General features: G+C 37.2%; 2 protein-coding genes and 1 long non-coding RNA gene across 3 annotated transcripts; 1 reads left to right on the forward strand and 2 right to left on the reverse strand.

The window, feature by feature from the left end:
• Positions 1-1,749: 1,749 nt before the first annotated feature.
• LOC131961953 (uncharacterized) lies at positions 1,750-3,803 on the reverse strand. Its single transcript, XM_059326890.1, has 3 exons — positions 3,205-3,803; positions 2,654-2,968; positions 1,750-2,237 (listed from the first exon to the last, which is right to left on the reverse strand). Exons 1-3 carry the CDS (start codon positions 3,467-3,469, stop codon positions 2,131-2,133), a joined length of 687 nt encoding a protein of 228 aa, XP_059182873.1. The 5' UTR covers positions 3,470-3,803; the 3' UTR covers positions 1,750-2,130.
• Positions 3,804-3,955: 152 nt separating this feature from the next.
• LOC131961955 (uncharacterized) lies at positions 3,956-6,213 on the reverse strand. The gene is made up of 3 exons (XR_009389904.1): positions 6,180-6,213; positions 5,098-5,213; positions 3,956-4,111 (listed from the first exon to the last, which is right to left on the reverse strand). It is a non-coding gene; the product is annotated as an uncharacterized LOC131961955 (long non-coding RNA).
• On the forward strand, positions 5,991-10,829 carry LOC131961948 (uncharacterized). Its single transcript, XM_059326882.1, has 4 exons — positions 5,991-6,426; positions 6,730-6,831; positions 7,163-7,190; positions 7,546-10,829. The coding sequence occupies exons 2-4, from the start codon at positions 6,754-6,756 to the stop codon at positions 10,137-10,139; spliced, it is 2,700 nt and encodes an 899-aa protein (XP_059182865.1). The 5' UTR covers positions 5,991-6,426; positions 6,730-6,753; the 3' UTR covers positions 10,140-10,829.
• The last annotated feature ends 11,091 nt before the right edge of the window (positions 10,830-21,920 follow it).

Below are 21,920 nucleotides of genomic sequence, written 5' to 3' on the forward strand. Positions count from 1 at the left end.
AAAAATGTGTGGTTGTGTTTGTTTATATATACGAGGCATGATCTAAAAGTGAATTCCAATGAGAAAGAGAGAGAAAAGTCTCTCAGACTCTGCATTAATCATTGCCAGTTCTGTTCCTGACCATTTTCTTATCTCCATAATTAAGCAATTAACAGTTCTCGGTGCCAGTTAGCCCCACGCTCGGACAGGACACAGCAGGAAAATAATAACACTAAATCACTCAACCGTTAGAGGATTTTGGAAAAGTGCCGCATGGTAATCAAAGATTAAAGGTAACGAGTGAAGAAATAGATATTGGCTTGGCAAGAGCCAGGAGGAAATATTCTCACACTCCCGCATGCACGTTGTAACAAACACACACACACACACACACACAGACACACACACACACACACACAAACTAATCTAAGAGATGAAAAATGACCACAGGCATTTTCACACACTTAACATGCTGGCACATGCGCTCATGCACAAATTCACCCACAGTTGCATAGACCTGACCTGTAAATCAAAACTTGACAGGATGGAATTTATCACAGATCTTTGCACTTTTCTCTTTCACATGGGAATGCCACACAAATGCCATTGTGCAATAGTGATGTATAGCAGGTTTTTTACATCATGATCATGACAAAGGTAGACTTAACTCCTGGGAGACGATGAAAAATAGCCATTAATTAAAGAAAATATGAGACTACATGTTTCGTGTTCTCATGTATGACGCAGGGTTAGTACTCACAACCTGGTTTATTAACAAACACGACGAGGATGCAATAAAACAACATACAGGCAGCTGGCATCAAGCAGTTAACATGACCGTGACCCAGACCTGGTAACCTGTATAACTGAGTGTTCCTCAGTACGGTGTCTGCAGTGGCTCTATTAACATCAACACTGACACAGTGACTGATCTACACAAAAAAAAAAAAGTAAAAGTACCTTGTGTTTGTTTTGAGTGGTGTACTTCTTTGGTCAAAAATTGGAATCATCAAATAGTAGATATTTAAAGTTTTAATTTTGACATGATTAGTGTTTTCCTGTAGGAGTGAACTTTTGGTTCCAACTGGACATATCTGTACTGTAATTTGATTGGTGTGACGTGTAGCTACCATTAGCACACTAAGCTAACTGATTTTTCTACCATGGCGTCAAGCTCAACAGAGAAGATTGCACCAGACAGGAAATCTGACACAGAATCAACGTAATACACTTCCGTCCCCTTTCAAAATAAAAGACAATACGCAGTTCATGCAGACTAAAACTACTTCACATCAACATTATGTTATGACCGGGGGCACCAGCAGTGAGCGGTAGCGCCCAGAGGAAGATTTTACTGCTCAAAGCTTGCTCTTCCATAGCTCAGGAGACAAATTTGAGATTCTCATCTCAGCCTCATTTTAGTTTCTATTTTGTCTAAAATGTTTCTCATATGTTTCTCCTAAAATTCACTAGGAGCAATAGGTGAGACAGAGTAATTAGAGGGAGTCATACTTGAGACTTAAGGGAGATACCTTGCTAATCTCAATTCAGTGTTTTTAATGGCTCCTTTATTTCTCCTTGGAGAAGAAAATGAGCAATACTGGAGCTCCTATGGAGCAATATGGCGCACGCACGCACGCATGCTTATATATATATATATATATATATATATACACACACACACACACACACACCAACAGCCATAAGGCTTTATAATTCTATACCAAATGAGCTGACAGACAAATTGATTTCCTTTTTGGAATTAATAAAGTAATCTGAATCTTTATTCAAATTCAAAACAGCAGGACTCAATTGTTAAGTACAATGACTGAGTATTTTGAGTATTTCAAGAAGCTGTAATAACATTCACAATAACAATGTTTACAATAAAGTTAACATTGAAAGACAGCAAAAGCTATTCTCACATTGCCTGTACTATAAATGCGTCTCTTTTCAGTAAAAGTATGTTTTTAAAACAGTAACAATGTCTCCAACAGTGTTTTGAGCAGTATCAGCACAAGTTTACAACAGTGCACATTGCACAACATTTAACAACTTTAGAGTCTTTAAGGCCCTCATGCAGCATTTGCATACAGGGGCTTTTTTGAACATGGAACATTGAACATACATCAGTATGCCACATGAAATACTTTACAGCGTTGTGGCCCTGATGCGGCATTTGTTTATGAAGGCTTTTTTGACCTTACTTTTCTCCACCGGTGTCCATCCATCCAGGGTACTACAGCGCATGATGTAAGCTGCAAGAGAAAAAAAACGGAGAAAAGAAAGCACAAATTACAAATTTCATAATGTAACAGCAGTTACAGTGACAGTATTGAGAGCTTTTTTTATCCCGATGTCACAAAATTCACATTGAAATATCTCTATGGTTCACACGAGGAAATTCAGTAAAACTGTGAGGTCACTAAAACAATCAAAAAATTAAATGTAGCTATGTGACACATGGGGTTCTAATACATCAGAAACTATGCCAAATTTGGCCAGATATTGTGATGAATGTGAGAAGGGGCAGAAGAAAGAAATAAAGAGTAAAATTACAACAAATTCATTTTTGAAAATAATTTGTGCTTCTTTATGTTATGTATTTTTACTGATGGATTTCCACAACCTTTCCATATTTCCATAAATTGTTGACAATGAGCAATGTACTTACTTAGAATCCCACTGACTTTGAACTTATCCAGGACTGTCTTCCCATCTGGCACCTTCCCGTGCTTCCCAAAGGCCACAGCATTTCGGCACTCCTCTGCAGTAAAAAACTCATCAAAAAGAAGATGGAACAATCTGAGGCAGTCCTTCTTTGCTTCTGCATGTATTGCAGCCAGGCGGGTAGAAGACACGAATAGGCCACTTTCTGGATACAGCTCTTGCTTTCCAGATCTGTGTTTTGGAGCCCCAACATCAGCCTGCGGTTGGATCTGTTCCACTTTGTTCAGAAAGCTTTTTAATGCCTCCAGGTGCTCACCACCTGTGACACAAAATATGAATTACCTTACAGGGACACAGCAGCAAAAATAAAATAAAGGAAAGGAAGAGACTAGTTTTAAAAAAATCAAGAGATTTCATGATGGGCTAAGATTTTTACCAAATTGTTAAAAGCTTTTAAGTTTTAGTTTAATTTGGTACATAAGGAAAATTGTGTGAGAAAAAAGTAATAGTGTTAAAGGAACAATTAACTGAAACAGAGAGACAAAATGTACTTACTTATACCGCACAGCACATCCTGCAGTTTGGCCTTCTCCTCCACTAATTTTTCCATCTCTGCCTTGCATGCCCTGCATGGCTTCCATGACCTGTCTTCTCTTGATTCAGGCAAACTGAAAATTGGCTCTCCAGATTCTGGAAGTGGATCACGCTCGATGATGAAAGTATCCGCAGATGACGAGCTTGAAGAAGTGTCAAGTTCAGACGTACTAGGCTGGCTGTGGTCCCCAAGAACAGCAGATTCTTGGTTTGGACTGTACAACATTTTGAGAAAGCTTTCTTTGGGTGTCACAGTAGGAGCTGGTGGCTGTCTTTGGTGATCTAAATTCACCAAAACAGGTTGTTCTGACAGGTCTGAAGATGTGGGCAGTGCCTTGTGATGCTTTGGATACTGTGAAAGGTTGGAATGATGTGTGACTGGAGACAGAGTGGGTACATACTGGTGGAGCAGCTGGGTAGGTGGATGCTCGTAACATGGATGTTTATGTGGCGATGACTGGGAAACTGGAACCTGGTACTGTGGCCAGGCAGTTACAGGTTGGTGCTGTGGCTGGATGGGTAAAGATGACTCGGTAGGTGGAGGTTGGTACACTGGCCAGGTAGTTGGAGGCAGGATGAGTTTGTTGTCCACAGTATTTAGATAATCCTGTACAGAGGTGGACTGACCTGCTTGAGGTAGTGATGGAAGGTTGTAAAATCTTTGAGCAGCTGCATCTCTTTTTAACTGTTCCAACGAAGTCCACTGTGGCGCTGTAGAACTTGCTGTCGGACCATCTTGCAAGTACTTCTTCCCCTGGCTTCAGATCTCTAAGGCAGGCGATGGGTTTTTCATCTTTGCTTTGTATATCACATACATTAAAAAGCTTTGCCGTGTATCCATCTTCAAAGGTCAAAAATACAAAAAGTCCTGAAAATGAACAGAGAGTAAATAAAGGAGATTTTGAGTAAACTAGTACAGGCTAAAAATCAATCTTACTTAAACGTGCTACTATATCTTATTGGTCTCAATCCTAATCCTTTTAGACCTTAGCAAAGATAAAAATTCATTTCTTCACTTTAGCCTTCAACTAGCATTAACTTTATTCTTTTTGCATTTGCTTCACACTTCTTCACTCATGCGACACTTTACAATAACAATGTATTTAATTTGAATCATGCACTCTGTATTCTATCTTTTCACTTTGTTTTTATTCTATTTAATTATTTTATGATTACTGCATGCATTTTATTATCAACGAGATCAACAAAATTCCTGCAAGTCTATGAATGCAGTTATTTTTATTAATTTCTCCAAGATGCCCGCCTCCTCCAGGTAAACAAACACCTGGTTGCATGTTTGAATAACTATTTGCTGTTGTCTGTGGAACAAAAATGGTGGCGTGTGAGCTGCAAATAGCTTAAACGGTGGTAGAACGCACTACCTCCATTTTCTGCTGCTGCTCGGAGGTGGGGACAGAGAGATCTGCTACATAACAGGAGACATTAAGGGAAAAATCTGCACATTCATTATTCTAGAGGTAAAATATTAGGAAAATATGGCCCATGGTTGTTTTTGCCTGGAATTGTCCTTTAAGCTGTATTGTCTTTCATGCAGACACCGTGATATAACTGCGCCCTCTCATTAATTCTTGGTCTCAAGCCGCCATCTAGTGGTGCACATAAATCGCGCGACATTGCTTGTGACAGTGGGTGGTAACGGAAACACCTTTCCTCAGGCAGACTTGCCTGTAAGTCCGCCAATATATGCTGCCAATATATTGATAATAATAATCCCAGTGATAAGAGACCAGAGACTGTCAAAGATTTTGGTTATTATAATGTCCAAAGTAAGTTAGAAATGACAATCACGCTAAAAATTAGCTAAGCAATATAGTGAAACAATAACTCAATTACCATCTGAGTCCTGTTTGGGTGAGCCGGGGTCTGGTTCATAAAAACACATCTTCTTCGGTGGGTTTCGCGCTCTTTTGGGCATCTCTTTTTTGGTATTTCCTGCTGGGCCATCCATTCTGTTAAATACATAAAAGTACAATACATTTTATTTATTTAAAAAGGTGGTTCAATGTCTTACTTAGTTTTATCATGTCATTACATCTCATAATTTGGTACAGCAACTTGTTGAACCATTTGATGTGTTACTGTAACCATATCAGACAACTCAGGAACTGAAAAAACATGGTCTTTAAGAGGATATATCCTCTTAAATTTCAACACATAACAATTTTGGCCACAGCAAGCACTTTAAATATGCATGAGGCTCCAATGCAAATATCTTAATTGCCAAAAATCATACTTTTATGGTAAGATTTGATCACCAAATTAGACTTGCTGTCTTGTTTGCTAATTATATATATATATATATGATTAACCACTCACAGAAATCTAAAGAATTAACACATGAATAAGTATATAAAATTATGTTTAAGTCATGAAACAATAAGCAGTATGATCTGCTCTGAAACGCTGGAGGTGTGTGCTGGAGATACTGAACTCTGTCCAGCTACCTGCAGAACTCCCTTATAAACATACACCATTTAAAACAAGCCTTGTTTAGAGCAGTCTTGGGATAAACAACATGGGTAATACTGAAAAAATAACATTCATTAGCCACTTCAATGTAATTCGGCACATATTTTGTAGGTAAAATTTTGTAGGTCAATCATCGTTGTGTTAATTTGAAGTTTCTTTCAATGGAGTTCAGTATTATTTTACTCACTTCACTGTTTGTGGAAAAAAAAATCCCAAAGTGCATATTCTTTACGTAAAAGTATTACTGCAATAAATTACCAGTGTTAGCTAATCATAAGTTCATGGCCACATGTGGTCCGGGCATATAGCCTCACTAGCTAGCTTCACTATTTGCCACATATGCCGACCAGTTTCTTCAAAAAAAGTATCTGAACCAACATAAACACTCGCCATTTAAGTTTTTACAAAGTTTTACCCAAATTACGCTTGACAAAGATGTCGCTTACCTTCTTTTACTTCCAGTAGCGGTTCCTTCTTCCTCCATCTCTCTTGCTCGCACTCCAACCGTTAACGTAAGACTTTACGTTAGTCATGTCAATTGACCAATCATGATGCAGTATTTGTGACTGATGGCGCTCTCTCCCAATGAAATGTTGACGTTAGGGCTGCATCATTTACTGGGTTCAAAGTTCACAACTTGTTTGCGCCAAATGCAACTCGTTGAAGAAAACAAAGATGCAGCTCCTGTAAGTGGTGAGTATATAAAGCTACACTTTTTCTAAAGAATAAGTTTACTTATTAGTGTGAATGCCTTAAGCATTTTCTTTATGAGTTTAGCTTGTTTAATTTAGTTTTGCATGTACAATATATTTGACAAATATTTATATGTGATTAAAAATGTATAATAATAATAATTTCGATTAATTAATTAATTTAATCTTAATTGTTTATATATATATATACATATATAGTACTATGAATATATGTAATTTGTATAATTGTATGTATAAATGTATAATTTTCAAGTGCGTATCTCTACTGTTGAAATTATTTCAGGCAAACAGTAGGGCACATTTGAAAATGGCACAGAGGCACAACTCACGTTGGAGGAGAAAAGTGAAGAGCCAACAAAATACTTGCAAAAGATACAGAAGAAAGGTAAGGAAATTTACATTTTATTATTTGTTTATTGTCACTTGCAGTGATTGAATATAAGTACATTTACTCAAGTGTTGGTACTTAACTTGTCACTTAATATTTCCACTCCACTACATTTTGCAGACAAATATTTTATTGTTTACTCCACTACATTTATCTGATAACTATAGTTTTTATTTACCTTACAGATTGTACGAAGCATCAGAGCCAAAGCACCACATGTTTTAATAAATTTATCTAAATGATTTAACTGATGCAGGTTTTACCCAGGTATGCCTAATACAATTGTATGCGAGTATTAAATGTTAAATGTATTATTCTCTGTTTTCAGCAGGACACACAAGGACAGGAGAACAGAGGTAACGAATGTGCAAAAATAACAACTCTGTTAGACATGTAAGAAATTGCATGTTGTAAAGCTTTAAATTTTGATCGACTGCAGTGTTATTTGAAAGAAAAGTTCATGTATCCAATAAATCACTGTTACTTATATGAGACTTGTGAACCTCACTTGGTTTGTCAAGGTTTTACTGGCAGCTCAAGTGACTATAACACTTTAATAATCTAGTAATTAGTAATGTGTTTAGCAGAAGTATAGTGAAAAATAAACATGTCTAGTCTAGTATACTGCTTTTGAACAATTGGTGTAAATGAGCCATTGCTATAAGAAAACAAATTTGCTAAATACATTGGGACTTTTTTTTTCGAGGTCAGATGACTGCCGCACTGAGCAAGAGACCAGTTCTGCTAATCTGGAAGCTGATGACGTTGCAGATCTGGAAGACTCTTCAATCACAAATTTGTGTGACCTCCATAACACCAACCATACATCCCAGTGCAGTGGACACACAAGTGAGATGCATCACTCTGGACTTAATGTTGAATCAGAGCCTGAACAGCCTTTTCACACAGATACATTTGTTGATCACCTTCCTGAATTTGTTGAAGAAGACGAAAATGTGTTATTTGACGATGACCTGTCATTTTATGATGACCTGTCATTTGAGGACGGTTTAGAGCTAAACCAAGAGGAGGGAACAGAACCCAAAAGCCCTACAAACACTGGAGATAATCCAATTTACAGAGATGCGCCAGTTTCTGTTGCAGAGAGTCTTCTCCTCATAATGACTTTTGCAAATAGACACAAAATAACAGGAAAAGCTCTCAGTGACTTGCTTACACTAATCTCTCTGCACTGCCCCTCTGATATCCAGACTGAATGTCTTCAGAATTTACACAAATTTAAACAATTTTTTGACGATTCCTCCTCTCCGCTTTTGCACAAATACTGTAGTGCATGCTTCATGACTGTTGAGAGTACAGACAACCAGTGTAAAACCTGTGAAGCCAGTGTGTTGATGGAGGGATCAACTTCCTATTTTATTGAGGTTCCCATTGAAGCACAACTGAAGAGATTGTTTGCTAAGGAAGGTTTTGAAGAAAAACTTATGTTCAGGTTTAATAGACACAAAAAGTGTCATGACAGTATTGAGGACATATATGACGGAGAAGCCTATCAGAAATTGACTACTTGTCATGGCCCTCTCAATGATTCCAGAAACATTTCTTTAATGTGGAACACTGATGGCATACCCATTTTTAAGTCTTCAAAGTTTTCTGTGTGGCCTTTTTATTGTGTCATAAACGAGTTAAACTTTGTTGAACGCACTAAACGAGAAAACATGATATTTGCAGGTCTTTGGTTTGGGGACTCAAAGCCGTCAATGTTGACATTCCTTGAACCACTATGTGAAACTCTGAACAAAATCGAAAGAGATGGAATTTCTGTTCAATTTGCAGGAGCTCAAGAGCCTTTCCTATGCAAAGCCTTTACCATTGCAGGTACCTGCGATTTGCCCGCAAAAGCATTGGTATATAATACTGTTCAATTCAATGGACAGTTTGGGTGTCTAAAGTGTGAACAGCCAGGTCAAACAGTAAAGACAGGAGAAAGAGGTCATGTCCATGCCTTTCCTTTCCAGAAGACAGATCCAAAAGGCCCGCCTCGTACCCACAAGGGGTTTGTAGATAATGCGAAGATGGCCTATGATTCCAACAGCATTGTACGTGGGGTGAAGGGACCTACCTTTCTCAGTAGACTAAAAAGCTATGATTTGGTCTTGGGTACAGGTATAGACTATATGCACTCTGTACTACTGGGAGTAATGCGTCTATTGATGTTTTTGTGGTTTTCCACAGAGTTTTCCCGATGTGCATTCAGTATGGTTAGGTCAATCAGAGAAGTTGACAAACGCATGAAAGAAATAAGACCGCCATTTTTGATTAGATTCCCTCGTTCTGTGTCCTCTCACAGAATGTTCTTTAAAGCATCTGAGTATCGGTCCATTTTGCTGTTTTTTGGGCCAGTTGTATTCCGGGGCATTCTTGCAGGCCTGTACTACAACCATTTCCTGCTCCTTAGTGAAGCGATCTTCATTCTTATGATGGAATCAATAACCCCTGCGCAAATAGATCATGCTGAAAAACTACTTTGGAATTTCTGTTCTCAAATGAGTGGACTTTATGGTGAACGATACATGATAGCCAATATCCACTTACTTGTCCATTTAGCAGATAGTGTAAGAGCTCTTGGACCTCTGTGGACACACTCTTGCTTTCACTTTGAAGACAAAAATGGGTACTTACTTCGTCTTATACATGGGACCCAGAATATACCTGTCCAAATGGTTAATGCTGTAAAGACTATACAGTCTCTCCCTAGCATCACACAAAACATAAAGCTGAACACAGTAGCTACCGAGTTTTTGGCCAGAATGACAAATGGCACTAGTTATCAAGCTGTTAATGTTGACAATAGTGTGGCCATGATAGGGGCAGCATTCAACAGATGTCTTGAAACTGATGATATGTCTCTTCTGGAACAGTTTCGTGGTCAGGGTTTATATACTAATGTTGTCAAGGCATATAACAGAGCTCAAATAGGGAAAACGGTTTACACTTCCAAGCAGTATGTCAAAGCCAAAAGACGGAACAATTCCACAGTGTTATTTTGTGATGGTATGCAGATCAAATATGGTCAGATTGAATTATTGTGTTCCTACAAAGAAGGTCAAAATGAGATGAATCTTGTATTTGTGAATGAATTTGCAGTTGCAGGTATAAATCTTCTAAGGGACACTTTGACAGGTGGGACATGTTTCCATATTGTGAGCCTCTTGGAAGTTCCTGTAAAAAGGACAGTAGTTGGACTTGAAAGTATTTTGGGAAAGTTGATGTTTATTGATTTGTCCTCAATGCCTGGTATTGTGTTTGCTGCACATTTCCCTAACAAACTTGAAAGGGACTAAACATATTTATGAACTCAAAGACATGATCTTTTTGTGAACAGAAGAGCCCATGATTTTTCCAACTAGTAGAAATTCCTTACTGAAAATATAGTCTCAAGTTGATGGGCAGATAGTATTTTGATGCTATATTAAGACAAATGTCAGTGATCTCAACAGTTCTATTAATATATTGCCACACAAATAGGTCACTTTGGGGCTTAACATGAGAAGATACAGACATCTGAATATATTACATTGACACCACTAATGGTCTGAGTTTTTGTTAGTTAAACTTTGACACAGCTGAAACGTATCTTCTTGGTCTTAAAAGCTACATCGTTGGATGCTAATATAGTTTTATGATCTTGAAAGACTGTGATCAGTGCAATGTTCCATGTACTAATATTGTTAGATTATTGATTTTGAGATATCCAGTGAAACATATTGTTATAGTGGTTTTTGTTGGCATTTTGTAAAATAAATTTCCACAATGCAAATGTCAAAAGCGTGGCTTTCTGTTTACTGTTTTGATATTTATTTTCCTAACTATTTTCACAAATGTGTTCACTATTGAAGGCAATGGTAGTGAGTGATAAAAGGTGCTACATTCTGATATTGGACTTTGTTGAAATAGTAACTTTATTGCTCTCAAATTACCAATAAATTACTGTCGTTTTTATTTTACGTTTTATGTGGTTCATGAAAAAAACCTGAATTACATGCATTGGAATACTTAAAATTATTCATAGAAAATATAATTAATATAAAAGCAGAAGGTCTTTGCAGCCTACAATCAAATTTTAAATCAATTCATTCTGAGTACAGTAATACATAATTTAAAAAAAATCATGTGGATTACAATCAAGTCAACATGATTAAAAACAACCAAAACATTGATCTAAGTCTGAGAAATCAATGCATGCTTGTGGAGAGCTCTTCATTTGTTCTGTCTGAGCTTAGTATGAGATGGATAAATTGAAGCTGGGATGAGAATAGATTGAGTTTATAGAGAGAGCTCTCTAATTTCTCTGCACGAGATCACAGAGAGACACAAAAGTTGAGAAACTCTGAGAATTATATTAGACCTTGTTGAGATCTCTTCTGAAACTTAAAAGGAGACTAAATTGAGATTTAGTGCATCTTATTGCTCTGGAGAAAAAGATGAGACATAGGAGAAATAACCTTTAGTCTCAGTGTGGTGTCACACAAATCTCATAGTTGTCTAGGAGAAGTAAATGAAACATTTTTGAGATCTCTTTTTGAATTTTCTTTTCCTCTGGGCGGGGCTAGTTGGTAGATGAGGCTTTGGCCAAATCCTGTCGGAAGCAAGGCTAAAACATCCTTTTTGGTGGTGAAACAGGAGTGTAAAGTCAAACGTTGTTCTTCTTTTAAAATCAACTTTCGCCCTAAACTATTTAAAACGCCGTCAGCTACAAGCTTCCATCTGTCGAGTAGTACGCGTCATCGTCTTACCGTCCCTCCCCGTTCTGTGATTGGATCCCTAAAACAGGGCTAAGAAACGGCCGTAGTTGCCAGACTGTGTTGCAGTTCGAAATGAAATCGAGCGCGCAAGGCAGTATGGGTATACCCAGGCTTCAGATCTTCCACGTTGGAGAAGCAAAGTAAGCTGTTTGTTGCTGTTGTTTACTTTATACACACAGTTTATTCCGTACGTTCAGGATTATCGCATGTTCTCGTTATCTCGTGTGTATACGGCTGGCTCGATACGCTGCCGTTACGCGCCCAGTGGAAACTGCCGCCGGGCAGAGGACGGAGCAAAACCGCGGCAGAACCGTTCCGCGGCCGGTGGACATCCCCAGTCTCGCAACTCCAAGAGGAGGCCTGTCTTTCAGAATGCAAACGAACAAAATCAAAAGAAGTAGGTAAACAGCATACTGGTCGAAATGCAAACTTGAAACCTATCATCTGACGAAGAGTTAGCTTTTTATTCCCTTTTGTTTTTTTAGTTTATCTAGATTCATATGCGTTTATGCAGATTAGCTCAAATGTTGCCTGGACTTAAAACACCTACAAATAGTTGTTGTCTGACGTGGTAGCCGATGAATTCTGAGATTTGTCCAGAGTCTGGATTTTTCCTAAATGTTTATCCATCTTTGTTGTTAGCATTGTCCTTTGTTCAAACGATCTACCCACATCTCTAATTCTATTTACTGAAATCTTTAACTTCTTCTCTACTCGTGCTAGCTCCTGCCACCTCGAGACACAGAAGAGAATTTCATTTGACGCTGAGTTTGCCTACCACCGATACCATAGACACACAACCAGAGCTCAACTCAACACTGTATAGCAGCTTGTGCAAATGGTCCACCAGATACATTTTCTGGACCAATAAATTTGAAGTTGCGCCAAAGAATTCAGTCAGTAGAACACCACGAAAGGTAACAGTGAGTCTGCTTGCAACATAGGCTCTTAAATGTCAGCCAATTGTTTCAATGGAAAAAGTCCACCCAGCAGGTTGAGGCTTAGATGCTGTTTCTACAAATATGTCCAAAACCAATTTGAAAGATAAAAGATTTTGAAAGATGTGCACAGCTGCAATATCATCGTAGTTATGTATTTTCTTGCACCAAAAGGGAGCATAGTTGACATTTCAATATGTGCATTTTCATATTTGTATCTCTGCTCATATTTATGTGTTCTTCCCTACAAAGCCTAACTGCAGTAACTACGCAGAGAGTAAAACTGAGAAAAACTGCTTTACAGTTTTTTAATGTTTTTTTTTTTTTAACTGGCCAGCCAAATTGGTTATATGTAGGTAAGTGATATGACACTTATTTCTACATGTATTTATGATGCCATTTTTATGCTCAAAAATCATGATGATTTATTTGACCTTTGACCCCAAAAACGTAGTTACTGCATTGGTGTTAAAGGTTCTAATAGTAATGCAAAAACAGTGCACTAACTATAATGTTGTTGTCTTGTTTCAGCTTTTATACTCAGTTTTCAGTGAATAAACATTTTCAAATAGATTTTGTTATCAGTGTGTTTAAAAGAGTTTAACAACTCTATTCAAAGATTTGTGTATTTTAGACTTAATATTATAAACAAATGTTATATTTTAGTCTTGATATAATTTTATCTCACTTTTTTACTTCATCACTATCTAGATCAGTAGTTCTCAACCTTTTTGAGTCGCGACCCCCAATTTAACATGCATGTTGTCTCACTGAACACAATCTCACACGTACAGTTCAGATCACCCAAAAAAGAAACATAACGACCAAAAAACGACACAAAATGACTTAAGAAAAGACACAAAATGACAAAAAAAGACACAAAAGGACCAAAAAAAGACACAAAATGACCAAAAAAAGACACAAAATCACCACAAAAGACTCAAAATGATTTGGTGACCCCCAGAAATCATCTTGCGAACCCAATTGGGGTCGGGACCCCAAGGTTGAGAATAGCTGATCTAGATAATAATTTCACTTTCAAATAAACTTATAATTTATATTATTTTTATGTTTAAATTAGTATATATATCCAAAGCAGACGGTGGTAAGTGAAAATACTGCTTGGTTTTGATTTTTGAATTTTGATTTTGTGGTTTTTATATCATAATTTCTCTGAAATAAAGCAATATTGAAATCTAAAACTTTGTCACAAGATAAAACAGACATCAAGGGGTTCAGTTTTAGTTATAACTCAATTTTGACCAAAAATGTAGTTACTGCAGTTAGACTTTGTAGGGCAGTGTTCTTTGTCTTAAGCATATCCTGTGTGTCTTATTGGTCTTTGTATCCGAGCCACATTAACGACTCGACCTTCACTTGCCCAGCTTCCATAAACACAGGCTTCTCGGAAAAATCTAATGGGTGCCATCTCTCCATGTAAGGCAGCATGCACCTGATGCAAACGCAGTTTATTGTAATTTATTGTACGTGATCTGACATACACATATAAAAGTTAACAAGCTCACTCTTAAAGCCAGGTTTGGACATTTATAAGGTTGTGGGAGACATCATGTTGCATGGCTCAGAGAACACAGAGGACAGTTGTTGAAAGGGCCCCTGATGTATTGGTCATCCTCTGCTTCCCTGGACTTCAATGAATACATCTTTTCTTTGATCTGCTAAAGTTGTTTATAATGATTCTCTATTAGTGGCACAGTCATTACCCTTTCCCTTGGGAGTGATGCACCCCCACCTTTTAACACACACATACATACACACACACACACACACACACACACACACACATACAGGCTATTCATTCCTGTCACCAGCAGAATGTCTGGCAGATTAAAAAGAGAAAATGCACATATCTCAAAGCGCCCATACATCAGGAAGTCTGCTGCTGGTTGCTCTTCCTCTGTGGTGCCATTGAGCCTCAAGTAGAGACTCATACGGAGCAGTCACACTGACTAAAGGAAATCTTTTCTTTATCCTTTAGAATCGATTTAAATTCACCAACTGTGATCAACTCAGACAATTTCAATTCTTTTTGCAGATTGTTCCATGATAAAAGGGCGTAACTAAAAGCTTTCTTACCTAATTCAGTTCTCACTCTTGGCACCAGCATCTGTACAATATTTTGTGAGCGTAGACTATGTTTAGTTTGGTTTCGACATATGTATGAACACAGGTAAAAGGGAAGCATCCCAAGAATACATTTATAGATAAAAACTAACCAATGAGAGCCCGCGAACATACAAAGATAGCATTTCAGCCGTGGCATACAGAGTACAATGATGTGTACGATTTCCCAAACCAGTAATGAAATAAATTAAACTATAATAAAGTGTACGAAGACAGTTTGTAGCTACCAGATTACTAATCCTCCTAATTATACCAATATATTTATTTATTTTTTGCTAACCCAGTGTATTCGTGTTTTCCAATTCAAGCTCTCATCAACAAAGATTCCCAGGTGTCTATGTGCTGCTCTGTGCTGGACTTTCTCATGTAACTCTTTGGCTTTGCAGCTCTTTTTTTTTTTTAAGAAAAAGATAGGGAGGTCTTTCATTGCGGTCGCTGTCTGGGATAGTTAATCCCGGCTATAATAGGCTCGCTTCGCCTCAACAATGTAGCCGAGCATGTCCCTTTGATTTGGAGGCCTTGTTCCAATCTGGCTCCAATCAGTGCGTTGAGTTTCTGGGGGCACTGCTGATTTTCTCGCCTCAGATGAGTGATCGCTGGTAGACAGCCGGACATGCGCTGCCAAGCCTGGATCGCATGTGTTGAAAAATCACACAATCTCACACTGAAATGACCAACTGTGTGTATTTATGTGTGTGTGTTCTGCCAAGGCACTATGGTAAACCAAAATGTACTGGCTGGCCTCCAGTTTGAAAGTTCTTTAATCCTCCATCTGCAGGAGAGGTTGCACAGCACACCTCAACATGGATACCTTCACACTCACACACACGCACACGGTGACGCTGTGATATTATGCTGTTTGTGTTTGATGTGGGCGACTAAAGAATCCTCTCAAAACCCGCTATAAAGCAGCCACAGTGGGAAGAACAACCTGCTGCTTCGATTGAAGTGCACTTGTCAATGGCGACCTGCCGGATCAAAACAACCACGACGCAACCCCTGCGGCTTGCACACCTTTGTCGTTTCCTTTAGAAGACACATTGTTAGACATTCAAAGGGGACGTGGAAGAGGTTATTACTTTGTCAGAGAATATTTCCAACTGACAAAAGATGAAAAATTTCATTCCTCTCTTGGAAGCAGCGGGTGAAAGTGAGAGGGAGAGAGGGTAACCTTGGTGGTTGGCAATGCACTGACCCAGGTCACTTTGTCTGATGTATGATGCAGCATCACACAGCACACGGCACATTTATTAGACTGTGTAATGATAAAAAGATAGTGGGGGAAATGGATGATGGTTGAATTGGAGCCCACACATGGAGACGAGGCCCCGGCTCGCAGTCTCTCGGCGGTAATATCGTAAAGCAGGCGAGAGAAGATGCTCCTCGGGAATACAAATGTTGCCTTTAAGTTGGAAACGTGTGGCCGGAGATGTGCCACCATATTGAAGGTGGGGGGCGAAGGGGATTTAGCTCTTTAGCCGATTAATCTTTGTCATCATCTTGGCATTGTGGAGAAGCAATTTAGATGGTAAATACAGTTTGTGATCTATATATCATCTGGTTGGTGTCGTCCTATGCCGAAGTTTGGCTGCACATTTAAGGTCTAAGCAAGATTTATGCTAAATAAATGGTCTTATGTGTCATTGAGATCTTTTATTTCTTATTATGGCACCAGCAAGGAGATTTTATAAGCGCATATCTGAATTTCATCACTTGTAGTAAAAGTTTAACTTGAAATGTCTTCAGATGTGGAAGGAGGAATGTGTTGCAGTAAAAAGTAAAAACACATTTGCGAGGAAAAATGATAGATAATGAATAAATAAAAAAGTAAGAGAGATATTCTTTGAGGATGACACTTGTTGGCTGCTTGAGTTAAACCTTAAACAGTTATTTTTTCTGACTAGGTGGGCGTTTAGACTGAATATAGCTCTCCGTTTAACAATGCACAGGGCTGAGATAGTGTTGGCATATTCCTACAGGAACTGGAAAGATGATGAAGTATCATCAGGAAAGTCAAGTTTGAGTTACTGTAAATGTAAGAGTGAAGGATTATTAGACACCAAAACACTGGACAGAAGGAAGGACTAACCCTAACTCTAAATATTGGTCTCATGAAGGCAAAAACCAAGCAGTAATTGCACTTACCACAGTCTGCTTTGGATATATATACTAATTTAAAAATAAAAATAATATAAATTATACGTTTGTTTGACCGGAAATTATATGTAGATAGTAATTACGTAAAAAAGTTAGATAAAATGATATTAAGACGAAAATATAACATTTCTTTATAATATTAAGTCTAAAATACACACTTTGAATATAGTTGTTAAACACTTTTAAACACAATGATAACAAAATCAATTTGGAAATGTTTATTCACTGAAAACAAAATATAAAAGCTGAAAGAAGACGACAACATTGTAGTTACTGCACTCTGTTTATCATTACTATTAGAACCTTTTACAGCAAAACCAGAGTGCAGTAACTACAGTTTTGGGGTCAAAGGTCAAATAAATCATCATGATTTTTGAGCATAAAAATTATTATCATCAACACATGTAAAAAATAAGTGTCACATCACTTATCTACATATAACCCATTTGTCTGGCCAGTTAAACACGTTAAAAAACTTTAAAGCAGTTTTTCTCAGTTTTACCTTTTGCATAGTTACTGCAGTTAGACTTTGTAGGGCAGTATATACTTTGAAAGTGCTCACATTTGTAGTTAACAGTGTACTGATCCCATCATTTTGCAATTCATGAGCATGCGTGTCCACCTTTTCAACAGTTTACAACACTTAAGCTGTGACTTCCCTCAAACTGAAGTTTGAGGGAAGTTTGTTCCCACAGCGAATAGTAGCTCGCATAGTTGCTATTGATGGTAGCTAGGCTATGTAGAAATGAATGGCATGTGCAGAATGCCCCCTGTTGCATATGTGATGACTCCAGTGACAACTCTCTCTGACCAATCAGTGGTCTGCAGTGTTTTAACGCCACCTTCTAGCTCGCCTGAAACCTCGACCGAGGTCATACCAAAAAAAGTGCAGACTAAAATTGAGCGTGTGTAGTTGATTAGAGTTGTGCCGTACCATGCAGTTAAAAGTTAAAAGTATTTTATTTATTTTTATTTTATATTGTTACTTTTATTATTATATTATATATTATATACTGTACTATTATTATTATTATTATTATTATATACCGTCTAGTCACAGCCTCTCAAATGTTAAGATTTGCTGTTTTACTTTACGTTTACGTTTTTTTTTGTTTCTTTTTTTGTCTTTGTTTACAGACTAAATGATTAGTTAAGAAAAAAAGGACTAACCTATGATGAAAGTACATTGTTGCCATCATATCATCAGTATAATTACCATCATCTTGCCAACCTACCAACTGATCTTCTTTTTCTAACTTTTTTTCTAGAATCTAGAAATGCTTTAGAAAAATCTAGTGAAGGATCAAGAAAAATCCAGAAAATAATCTAGAAATATCTAGAAAAGCTTTTGAAAAATTAAAAGGATCTAGAAAAATCTAGAAAATGATCTAGAAATGCTCTTGTAAAAATTAGAAAAAAATCCAGAAAAAGATTTTAAAAAATCTAGAATATGATCTAGAAAACAAATATCTAGAAAATCCAGAAAAAGATCTAGAAATATCTAGAAATGCTTTAGGAACATCTAGAGAAGGATCAAGAAAAATCTAGAAAATAATCAAGCAAAATCTAGAAAAGCTCTAGATTTCTAGATTTTTTTTTCCAGTATCACCTTCTACGTTTTTCTAGATCCTTCTCTAAATTTTTCTAAAGCTTTTCTAGATTTTTCTTGATTATTTTCTAGATTTTTCTTGATCCTTCTCTAGATGTTCCTAAAGCATTTCTAGATTCTAGAAAAAAAATCTAGAAAATCTGGAAAAAGATCTAGAAATATTTAGAAAAGCTTTTGAAAAATTAAAAGGATCTAGAAAAAGATCTAGAAATGCTCTTGTAAAAACTAGAAAAAAAATCCAGAAAAAGATTTTAAAAAATCTAGAATATGATCTAGAAAACAAATATCTAGAAAATCCAGAAAAAGATCTAGAAATATCTAGAAATGCTTTAGAAAAATCTAGAGAAGGATCAAGAAAAATCTAGAAAATAATCAAGAAAAATCTAGAAAAGCTCTAGATTTCTACATTTTTTTCAGTATCACCTTCTACGTTTTTCTAGATCCTTCTCTAAATTTTTCTAAAGCTTTTCTAGATATTTCTGGACTTTTTTCTCGATTTGTTTCCCAGTTTTTCCTAGAGCTTTTCTAGATTTTTCTTGATTATTTTCTAGATTTTTCTTGATTATTTTCTAGATTTTTCTTGATCCTTCTCTAGATGTTCCTAAAGCATTTCTAGATTCTAGAAAAAAAATCTAGAAAATCTAGAAAAAGAACTAGAAATATCTAGAAATGACTAACTAAAAAATGACGACAATTTGTCAAAATAATGAGAAAATTGTTGAAGTCACAAAAATTTGTCAAAATGAAAAAAAAAAAGTTGAAGTCACGAGAAACAAGTCAAAATGACAAAAAAGTTGAAATCAGGAAAAATAGGTCAAAATGAGAAAAAAAAGTCTTGTTCTATTCTGTGTTTTTTCTATTGTTTGTATTTATTCTACCTGAGTATTTTATTCTATTGTATTTTATTGTACTTGAATACTGGACTACTGTGACAACCGAATATCCCTTCGGGGATGAATAAAGTTATTTATCTATCCATCTATCCATCTATCTATCTATCTATCTATCTATCTAAAATGCAGCATAAATCTCCACCTGCCCAGTGTGAGTGCATGTTGCCTACCTTATGTAATAACCACCTTCACAGAATGATATTAGGAGGGTTTTTCTCAGAGCTGCTAGACGATGTCTGGCTTTCCTCACATCTGACTTTTAATGAGCAAAATATTTTGGAGTCCACCCAAAACTGAAGCTGCTACACAGCAGACGTGGAAGGAGACTATCTATCCAGAAGCTGTTGAGAACTGTGGGAAACAGAGAAGCTTGCATAGAAACTACCAAGCAGTCGTACCACTCCCTTGACTGCAATGCATGAGAGATCTACTGCCTTAATATCTCTGTTTGAAACCATAAAGTGTGCCATTTTACAAGTCCCGAGAAAACTCAGCTTTGCCAGCTACACTTCACTGGCCCGGTGACAGAAGTGGCTTGATACTGAACCCATGTTTCATATTCAGTAGTCAATGGGGTGAGTAGTGAATTATGCTACAGTCTGCCAGCAAAGCATACAGATTGTCCCCTCTGTGTGCATAACAAATGCAAAACAATTTTACATATGGTATTCATATGACATCTGGAGCTAATGGAAAAGATATAAAACATAGCTTCTCACTGAGTGATAGAATTTAAATTGTATTCTACACATGAATGCCTCCCAGGGTGACCGTCGGAGCCCAAGACGCTCCTTTATGGTAAACAGAAAGTGAGGATTGTTGCAGCAAAGCGATCAGAGAAATAGAAAGTACAAGATGTAGAAATCAAGCAGTCTTTGTGTTGCTTTCTTTCTCCATGTGTGTCTACCACAGACTCCCAGGGAGGGTGATGTCATCCTCAGACGTTCCACACATTGACCCGTGCACAGACTGGAGGGAACGCAGCCTGGGATAATTGACAGTGGAGCGGCTTTGAAATGCTGATTAAGCACAACCTGCCCCATAGCCCCCCAGACTGTTGGCTCTGTGGAGGAGAGGAGGAGGCTTCTGACACAGGGAGGAATCCTTACAGTATCATCAGAATTCAAGGCCGCTTCTCCAGAGAAGCTCATGAAAAAACAGCGAGGGGGGAAGTGAACGGCATTCATTAGGGCGTCAGTGCTTCATTAAAACCTTCAATCAAGTCAACAAAAGCGCCAAAGCATGACTTCTTCATGACATCCAGACTAGAAAACAAAGCAGCGTGGAGCCCTACTGTAAATTTACCTCTAAAGGTCTGTAAACTCCATGAGGTCAGTTTCAGTTTGATGATGATAATGATGATGATGAAGTAAAACTGGAGACAAGGTCAAATATATTTTGTATAAAATGATAGAACTGGATGTAACCATCTTATATGTTATATTTGTAACCTTTGTTCACATTTGCAACATTTTTAATTCTTTATTGAGCATGATACTGTTTTGAAAGTAAAAAAATATTCAAAATCACATTTTATGGTGGACTAAAGGACTAAAAAAGACACAGAATGACCAAAAAAAAAAGACACAAAAGGACGAAAAAAATAAACAAAATTACTAAAAAAAGACACAAAATTACAAAAAAAAAAGACACAAAATGACCAAAAAAAGACACAAAATAACTCAAAAGACAAAAAAAAAGACACAAAATTACCAAAATCGTTACACTAAACACACAAGACACAAATAAAATCGAGTCCCACTAGAATAAAAAACAGTTGGATGACAGGATCACACACAATCACAAGATTACATTTACGTTGGTTTTTCTTTGTTACTTTTAGGTTCAAAATGTTGATCCAGTAAGTCAGAATAAAAAACCTATTATTATTAGGTCATATAGGTGAGGTTGTGCTGAAAAAAAAATACACCAACATGGCATTTTAACATTTTTTAAGTGGTGTTTACAGGCAGGATGAAAAGGATTCAAAATGGACAAAATACCCCCAGACTCCATAGAGTTAAAACCTCCTTTGTGGTTCATATTTTCCATGTGAATTCTGTCACATCGCCCCTGCCACTGCACGGCTGCTATCTGCGCTCCGTTCACGCCATGTTACTCTCCGAGATAGCGCTTCATGGTGAGATTAAGATCACATTTGGAATTAAAATTTAAAGCCTCATTAATTTTTAAATCACCCTTTACATGCTAGTTTATGTTAACACGGTTTATATCATTTACAAATTTTCTAAATTTTCTAGCTACATCATTTAAATCGTTACACATGGACATCAATTTGGGGAATGCTTCTAGGAATGTAGTAATGATCTAATTAAGTGGCAGTAACAGTGATATATTTAATGGCTGAATGTGGAACGCAGGGCAGCAATTGAACTTCAGGGACTCCAGATTGGCTCCTCTTGCCAATAACCACGACAAGGTCAATGCTCTGGACGTCATTTGTCTCCCCCACCTGATGAGAAATATTGACCAAGAGGCTGTGAAGAACCAGGAAAGTGCCAACTTTTTCACTTTGACATATAAGTGAGGCAGTACAGTGAGTGTGGATTAAAAGACT

This window comes from Centropristis striata, chromosome 23 (genome assembly GCF_030273125.1).
Source record: "Centropristis striata isolate RG_2023a ecotype Rhode Island chromosome 23, C.striata_1.0, whole genome shotgun sequence".
In the NCBI taxonomy this organism is placed as follows: Eukaryota; Metazoa; Chordata; class Actinopteri; order Perciformes; family Serranidae; genus Centropristis; species Centropristis striata.

What these genes read in the sequence shown, in the direction of transcription:
- LOC131961953 (XM_059326890.1), bottom strand. Translation starts at nt 3,469, where the DNA reads ATGTTGTACAGTCCAAACCAAGAATCTGCTGTTCTTGGGGACCACAGC. An exon ending in GGATGTGCTGTGCGGTATAA is followed by an intron (nt 2,969 to 3,204) that starts GTAAGTACATTT and finishes TTTGTGTCACAG; the next exon opens with GTGGTGAGCACCTGGAGGCA. An exon ending in CAAAGTCAGTGGGATTCTAA is followed by an intron (nt 2,238 to 2,653) that starts GTAAGTACATTG and finishes TTTCTCTTGCAG; the next exon opens with CTTACATCATGCGCTGTAGT.
- LOC131961948 (XM_059326882.1), top strand. Translation starts at nt 6,754, where the DNA reads ATGGCACAGAGGCACAACTCACGTTGGAGGAGAAAAGTGAAGAGCCAA. An exon ending in GCAAAAGATACAGAAGAAAG is followed by an intron (nt 6,832 to 7,162) that starts GTAAGGAAATTT and finishes CTCTGTTTTCAG; the next exon opens with CAGGACACACAAGGACAGGA. An exon ending in ACAAGGACAGGAGAACAGAG is followed by an intron (nt 7,191 to 7,545) that starts GTAACGAATGTG and finishes TTTCGAGGTCAG; the next exon opens with ATGACTGCCGCACTGAGCAA.